Source organism: Balearica regulorum, chromosome 1 (assembly GCF_011004875.1).
Source record: "Balearica regulorum gibbericeps isolate bBalReg1 chromosome 1, bBalReg1.pri, whole genome shotgun sequence".
Classification (NCBI taxonomy): domain Eukaryota; kingdom Metazoa; phylum Chordata; class Aves; order Gruiformes; family Gruidae; genus Balearica; species Balearica regulorum.
The window spans coordinates 171,801,070-171,808,791 of record NC_046184.1 but is presented as its reverse complement, the minus strand read 5'-3'; the positions used below and the strand labels follow the sequence as shown (position 1 = coordinate 171,808,791).

The following is a 7,722-nucleotide window of genomic DNA, read 5'->3' as shown; positions in this document are numbered from 1 at the left end:
ACAGGGTCTTGTGGTTTTGATTATTTTTTTTTTCCCCCCAGAAATGATTTAGGGATTTGGTTTTTTTTTTTCTAAAACGCCTCAGTTTTACCATAGAGCAGAGGTGCTGGCAATTTGGAGTGTAATTACTTAGGGCAGCGATTGCTGAGGCCATCAAGCAAGCCTTTGCCCGTGAAGAAAAGATGGCATTGCTTCCAAAACACTTGAGGTGCCAGCCCGGAGAGTTGCTCGCACCTGAATTTCCATGCTTTGCTGCCTCCTGCACAACCACTGCAAGACCTGCAGATCAGCCGTGCAATTCCATTCCCTGTTGTGGCTGGCACTTGCATTTTTCCTTCTGAAAGGAGCTCGACCCCAGTGGACATCAGACAGGGCTCAAGCATCAAACCAAGAGAGGCTCTTTCAGTATTTGGAGCTTTGGGAAAAGCTGGTTTCAAAACTCCGGCTATGACTGACAGAAAGGGGGGTGTTTGCCTCAGTTCAGAGAGAGCTGATCTGCTGGAGAAGCCTCAAGAAAGGAATGTTTTATGCAGCTGATCTGGAGTTATTAACCTCATGGAAACTGCCAGCTAGCCATGTTTGAGCAAGAACTGTAAGGGTACTCTGCTGTGCGCTGCAGACAAGAACTTGCCCTGACCCAAGAGCAGGAATTTTTTAAAGGTGCAGTGGCAAGGTAGGGGGATATGACCACTGTCATTCCTTCTGCTTTCTTACTACTACTGCTGAAAAGTCACTCTAACACTAGTCTTGTGAAAGAAGACACAACTCCTAGAAGCATGTGCTCAAAAAGTGTGAAATGACTACTTTCTAAATGACAAAAGCACTAAAGCAGAACACTTCTCAATGTACCTATATTGGCTTAAGGGGAGGAAAGGGAGCTAAGACGCTACATTTGGAGGTTTTACTGTAACATGTATCCAAAAAACTATAACGTGTATCCAAAAATTTGTTTCTAAAAGACACAGTAATAGAGGACTGCCAGAATCCCAGGTTATGGACTTATCAAAAGATGTGAACTCCCAAGGAAAAGGCCAGTTTTGACCTTCAATGGCTCACTGAGTGAGCCAGCAAGGCCTCCTGCGCAGGCTGGGGGCGGGGGGGTGTCTGAGGGCGGTGCGGGGCCCTCCGGCTGAGCGGGGCACAAGCAGAAGGGCATGGGTGCCGGTCTCCTCGCCTCCGCCGAGGGGGTGCTGGGGCTGCATCGTGCCCCTCCAAGCCCAGGCGTCGCAGCTCATCCGGGGAATCCAAGCAGCAAAACCACATCGGCACCTACAAGGACAGAGTCAGAAAGCGCTGATGGAACCAGGAAGGCAGGAACGGGTGTGACTTTGCCCCCCCTTCTTTGGGAAGTCCTCTGACACAGCAAAGAGGACTGGCCGTGACTTGTGTTGCTTTGGCCCCTTCTCCACATGGGCCATACCCTCAGAGCAGGGCAAGTTGAGAGAGATGTGCAGGGGCCCCTGGCCAGGCAGCGGGGCTCGGCAGGGAGCCCCCAGGGAGCCGTGATGCGGTCCTTGCCAAAAGCCGAGCAGCAGCAGCGTCTCTGTGCACCACGGAAATATTTCCTATACTCAGAGCATTTGAAACAGGGATGGCAGGGTCTGCTACACACCTGGGCTCCTCGTTCTTCTCGCCCTGCCTGGATTTCATCTCAGTCGCCCATCCCCGAGAGCTCCCTCTCCAACCTTCTCCTCTTCCTGCCTGGGTGCCCGTCGCTCCCCTCTTCACAGCTCAGTTTTCACTTTCTGCTGGCTTGTGAAGAGCCTGGCAACCTTTCCATTCAATAGTATTGTTAGACAGGGAAAGCTGTGAGAAACTTGCACCACTCCTGCTCTTAATCAAAGCGAGCTCATTTTACCTTCTCTCCCCAGAGGAGCTCTTCAGGTGCTGGCTTTCTGCAGCAACTGGAGGCACCTGCAGTGGAAATGTGGAAGTTACCAGCTGGCAAGGACCTACCTGCCCAGTTGCTCCCTTAGCTCTCAAAGGCAGATCCCTTGGGTGGGTTTGCTCAGCTCAGCCCAGACAGTTCTGGCGGGATCAGCGCGCAAAGCGTGATGGCCAGCCTGCACCAGCCTCACCCTGCGCTTTTGCAGGGCTGCAGGCTGGGGGATGACCTTGCTTGTTCCTGCAGTGGCGGCAGCCCCACCTTCTGAGGGGGGAGGCTTCTGTTGTCACGTTGCTTGTGGCCCTGACGTACCTCTGCTGTCTCTGCTTCCAGCCCTGGTGCCGGCGACTCCTCGGCCGATGTGCCGCCAAGCCCGGCCACCTCCTCCCCAAAGAGTTCCCCATGGTGCTCAATGAGGAACTCCACCAGCTGTGTCACCTGCACACAGCAAACCAGTGGTTTGCACCTGGGTGGCTGAAAAGGGGACAAACAGGAGCCTTTCCCACTCCCGACCCTCGCTTCTGCGCAGAAAGCTGCAGCTGTGGGGATGCTCTTCCCGGCAGCTCCCCCACCAGCGTTTGCTGAAGAGAGGAGGCAGCCAGGCACCTCTGAACACCAAAGCTCGGCTGGACCCGCAAGGCTGGAGCCAGCTGGTAAACACGGCGTACCTGCCCCGTCACCTGCACCAGGGCGTCCAGGGGCAGCATCTGCTCCTCGGGTGGGCTGAGCAGGTTCGGCCCCACGCAGATGGCCAGGTTGCTGGCAGTCATCCTGCTGCTGGCCGCATTTCTGCTGATCCTCTGCAGCAGGGACAGCAGGCTCTTGAGGAGCAGGAGGTTGGCCTGGGGCAACTTGCCGGCCACCCTGAGGCAGCAGGAAGGCAACATGAAGAAAGCAGACCTTGTCATCACCGCTCTCCGGGGCTGATCTCACCCAAGCCCAGCCCAGGGAAGGCTCCCTGGCCACGCCTGGTCTCCACTTACTCCCTGAGTGCTGCCAGCTTCTCCTGCCTGCTGGTCTTCTGCAGAGCACTCATCCACTCCTCGTAGAGCTCTGCCCCGAGGAGCTTAAAGGGGATGTTCCGCAGGAAGAACTGCAACGTCAAGGGCTCCGCGTGAGGCTTGGAGCACTGCCGCCGCCAGCACAGGCAGCATCCCCGGCACTCGGGCTCCTGAGCAGGCAGCTGGCTTTCGGCTCCTGCTCTCGCAGGTGCCCAGCAGCAGCATCCCCAGAGCCGGGAGCTGCCGGGCTCCAGGTCAGCAGCGTTCACCTTCAGGAGGACGGCCAGCAGGTGTGCAGGCTGGCTTGCGAGGTGGACCTCTGCTCCGCTGTCGAGGGCCTCCCTCAGCTCCCGGGAGACGTGCTCCTTGACCGCCAGCCGGAAGATCCCCTCCGTGGATGGCCCGTGCTCGGCCAGGAGAGCCAGCAGGTCCTGCAGGAGGGGACAGAGGAGGACAGTGGCCGGGCTGGAGACAGGCCCTGGGCCAGGTGAACCAACCTTCCTTCCTTCCTTCCTTCCTGGGCAGGAGCCAGTGTGGCCGGCTCTGCTTTCCCCGGGGCGGGACAGAGGGGTGGCCGGAGGTGGGGGACCCCCGTGGGGAGGAGCCGGCTTTGTCCCCGAGCCCCAGCCGGGCTTCCTCTGCCGGGGACAGCGCCTCTCCGCAGGAGCCAGCGGGATGGGCACCCCCTGGCCAGGCTTGCTTACCTGGATGGGCTGGGGCAGCGTGCCGTCCTGGCTGCAGAGAGCTGCCAGGGGCCGGCCGAAGAGAGCCCCCCTGCCGCCAGAGCCCGACTGCCCGGCTGCCTCTGCAGCGGCCGAGCTCCCTCGCCGCCGTGCGAAGGGCCAGGGCAGCCCCCTCCTCCTCCTGCGGGTCCCGCCTGCTGCCAAGGACAAGAGAGCAAAGAGCCGGGGAGGAGAAGCGCCGGGCGAGCGCTCCCGGGGCCTCTGGGCGCTGTCCCCCCGCCGCTGAAAGCAAGGCAGGGGCAGAGGCAGAGGGAGGCAGGGAGAGAGGCGCCGTTTGGGAGCGAGGGGCCCCGGGGCTCAGCTCTGTCCCGCCGCAGAGCGATGGGGACGGCCGTGCCCTGCGGGAAGCGCGGCAGCAGCGCCAGTGCAGCACGAGTGGCCGCCGGGCAGAGGAGGGGAGAAGGGCCGGCCTGCCCCCGTCTTCTCCATCCGCACTCACCAGCCGAGGGGCCAAGGCCACCTTCGCTGCTGCCGGAGGGGACGGGAGGTGGCCGCTGCTCTGCACCAGCCTGCAAGAAAGGCGCTGCGCTCACCGAGCGGCCCCGCAGCAGAAAGGGCCCCCCCGGCGGGGCCTCCCCGGCCAGCTGCCTCGGCCCCCGGCCCTGCGTGCGAGGTGGGGACGGCCGAGCTGGCACCCCGAGCCGTGCGATCCGCGCGATCCGCACCTCTGCCTGGCCCTGGACCAGCCTCTGCGGGCTGCTGGCGTGCAGCGTCGTGGCCTGGGCAAGGGGAGGAGAGCAGCAGGTGAGAAGCAGCCATGCCCCTGATGCTGGGCTGGAGCAGCCTCGGGGCTGGGCAGAGCGGAGGCAGGAGGGACACTCACGGCATTGCGGCCGCTCAGCTCCTGCAGCAGGAGCTTGATGGAGGGCAGCTGGGTCACCCGGGCTCCCTCCACTCCTTCTAGTGGCCTGTGCCAGGGGAAGGGGCAGAGAAAGAGCCCTGTGAGAGAGACCCCAGCTACCTCTCCCCAGCGCCGGAGGGGGATTTCCGTGCGCGTGGTCGGGCCACTATGCCTCGAGCATCCCTCCACCCTCCCTGGTGTGAGCATGGACCCCCAGGCCTGGGCTTACCCAAGGAGCGCGCGGAGCCAGAGCTCCTTCAGTGCCCGGGAGCTGCGGCGAGAGAGGAGAAACAGCCTGAGTGCCCGCTGCTGCCCAGGCTGCGGGCAGAGGCGGGCGCCGGCACAGCCCTGCCCCGTGGGGACAGCCGCAGAGGCAGGACGAAGGCCCGTGGGGCAGGACAGAGGCGCTGCCCAGCCCTGCCGCGGGACGGGGCAGCCAGACTCACGGGAAAGTGACGGCGCAGAAGCCGCAGGGCCAGACGAGGACGAGGGAGTTGGTGTGCCGGCCCTCCTCCTCCTCCTCCTCCTCCTCCTGGGCGGCATCCCCGGCTGCCCCCTTGCCGCCGCTCAACACCTGCAGCTGGCCCAGGGCCAGGCAGAGCTGCGGGCGCGGGGCGCTGCCCCGTCTGCAGAGAGAGAGGAGCGGCAGGGAGTGACCTGGAGGTGGCCCAGCCCGGTGGCTCCCCTCCAGCGTCCGCCTGCCACGGGCATGGCCACGGGTGCGTGCGGCGGCAGCAGGGCGCCGGGGGCCTGGGGCTGCTGCTTGGGTGTCCCTGCCCTGGGGCCAGGGCCAGGGCTTGGGAGGCAAGGCAGCCGGGCTGCGCGAGTCTTACTTGGGCTTGGCGATGACCAAGGTGTCGCCGAAGAGGAGGAGGTCCCTTTTCCTTGTCGCACGGCCCTGGCTCAGCTGCACGCGCTGGCGGAGCAGCGGCTGGGGTGATGCTGGGACAGGCGTGCACTGCTGCACGGGGTCGGGGTCGTCCCTGCAGAGCAGACGGCGTCGGGCATGAGAAAGGCGGCTGCTGCGGGGCCCGGCTGTGCCGGCGTGTCCCCGAGCCGCGGGGGGAGCCTACCTGGGGCCGCGGCAGCAGTTCACCTGGCCCATCCTGCCGAGGCCAGGAGAAGTCTTGCCTGGGACACGCTGGTGGGGCTCAGGGTGGTGCCCAGCCGGCCCGAGCGAGGACACCAAGGGGGTCGCGGTGCCAATCGGTGCTGCCGGGCAAGAGCTGGACTGTCACCAGTGCCGCTCCGTGCACCGTCCCTGCAGGCACTGGGGCCGTTGCCGGGCCAGCGTTGGGACAACACAGCTTGGCATTCTAACCCCAACGGTTGCACTGTGGGGGGGGGAAGGGGCCCTGGGGGGCTCTCCCCAGGATGTCCGTGTCTCTCATACCGGGGAGCCCAGAGCTGGGCACAGCGCTGCAGGCTTGGCCTCCCCGGGGCTGAGCAGAGGGGAAGGGTCACCTCCCTCCAGCTGCTGGCCATGCTTTGCCCAGCGCAGCCCAGGGCACCGCTCGCAGCCACCTTTGGGCAAGGGCACCTTGCTGGCTCCTGGTCGACTTGGTGTCCACCAGGACCCCCGGGGCCTTTTCTGCCACGCTGCTTTCCAACAGCTTTGCCAAGCTGCTTTTGGTCATGAGTAGGTTTCCACAGAACTCCATTTTTGCCTTTCTTCCTGAACTCATTTTTGTCACTAACTTTATTCTTCACATAATGTCTGGGTAAAAGGACGTACTGGGTGGCTGAAAAGTGAGCTCGAGGAGTGCTCCCACAGTAATTTGATGTAGGTATATGTAGGAGAAAGCATTGTTTGAGTATGACCACAGCTTTTGTAAGCGATCAAGGGTGGCTGCTGAGAGTGAAAAAGCCGACGAGCCCTCTTGTATGGGACACCAGTGAGAGTTGTCCTGGTTCTGGCAAGGATAGAGTTAATTTCCCAAGGAGCCAGGACAGGTGAGCCAAGCTGGCCGGGGGCTATTCCATACCATGTGACATCATGCTCACCATAAAAGGGGGCTAGTCGGGCAGGGGTGGGTTCGGCGTGTCAGCGTGGCTCTGGGATGGGTTGGGCGTCCGGTGAATCGGTTGTCGGATCGGTAAATTGTTCTCTGTTATCACCATTGTTACTATCTGTTATCAGCACTGTTGTTGATTGTTTCCCTCTCCCTTGCTGTCCCAGTAAACTGCCCTTATCCCAACCCTTGAGGCTTTGCCGTTGTTTTCCCGTTCTCCTCCACATCCCGCCGGGGGAGGGGTGCGCGAGCGGCGCGTGGCGCTCAGCTGCCGGCTGGGCCGAAACCACGTCAGAGTCAAGCTCCGTTCTTTGCACACCAGGTACTTTTTGGGGTAGTGGCCACCTGTTAAAGTGACTTTGGACTTTTGGAAGGTCTGCTGCTGTCTTGACACTGCAGAGAAACCAAAGCACGTGCCAAAAAGCAGCCAGAGGTATTGCCAGCTTCTCAGGAGACCTTCTGGCTGAGGTGGGAAGGGCTGCTCTTGCCCTCTTAAGAGCTTCACAAGCCAACACGTGCGCTGATATTTGTCCTGCCTCCAGCCACAGCAGCAACCGACGGGTTCTGCGGCTTGAGGGGCTCCCCGTGACATCACTGCTTACGGTGACCTGAGGCAGAGAAGCGTTCTTTAACAGCCATTAAAGCTGCCTTGAGAAAATGGTTTCTTGTGCTGCCTGGCAGTTGATTTTGAAGCCTTTCTGGAGGATAGCTAGGGTGGGTCTGTCACAAATCGTTGCTGTCATAGAGGTAGTGGTTTTTTTCTTTGGCAAACCTTCCCAATTATTAGAATGTGTAAGTTCCTGGACACATTTTACTAATTAGATGAAGCTGAAATACATTAGATGTATAAAAAATATCAAGCTGAATCTATAAACCAGATGACTGGTGATAAACATATTTCCCTCGTACAAATAAAAACAAGCAAATGAAAGACTCGATCCTGTTAGTGCTCCTGATATGGTCTGGCTATGTCAGTTTGTCATTAAATTTTCAAAGTCATATTTAAAAATGTAATTTCCTTAAGGAAAAGCACAATTAATTTTATCGTATCTGGACAAAATACTTTATGACTTTTCTGCTTTAACTTCCATGGAATTTAGGCCTGAGCATACACAAGGTTTCTTTTGTGAAGAGTTGATTTCCAAGACTTCCTCGAAAAGTATACGCTTATAAAGTACTAAGGTGTGTAAGGGTATAAGAATGAATAATACAAACGTGTGCCAGACCTGCAAAGCTGAGC

General features: G+C 60.0%; 1 protein-coding gene across 1 annotated transcript; it reads right to left on the bottom strand.

The window, feature by feature from the left end:
• Nucleotides 1-1,149: 1,149 nt before the first annotated feature.
• LOC142600005 (uncharacterized) lies at nt 1,150-6,131 on the bottom strand. The gene is made up of 12 exons (XM_075742803.1): nt 5,995-6,131; nt 5,304-5,453; nt 4,917-5,096; nt 4,453-4,537; nt 4,069-4,348; nt 3,591-3,766; nt 2,869-3,317; nt 2,554-2,749; nt 2,198-2,323; nt 1,859-1,914; nt 1,613-1,772; nt 1,150-1,269 (listed from the first exon to the last, which is right to left on the bottom strand). Exons 1-11 carry the CDS (start codon nt 6,129-6,131, stop codon nt 1,739-1,741), a joined length of 1,869 nt encoding a protein of 622 aa, XP_075598918.1. The 3' UTR covers nt 1,150-1,269; nt 1,613-1,738.
• Between the last annotated feature and the right edge of the window lie 1,591 nt (nt 6,132-7,722).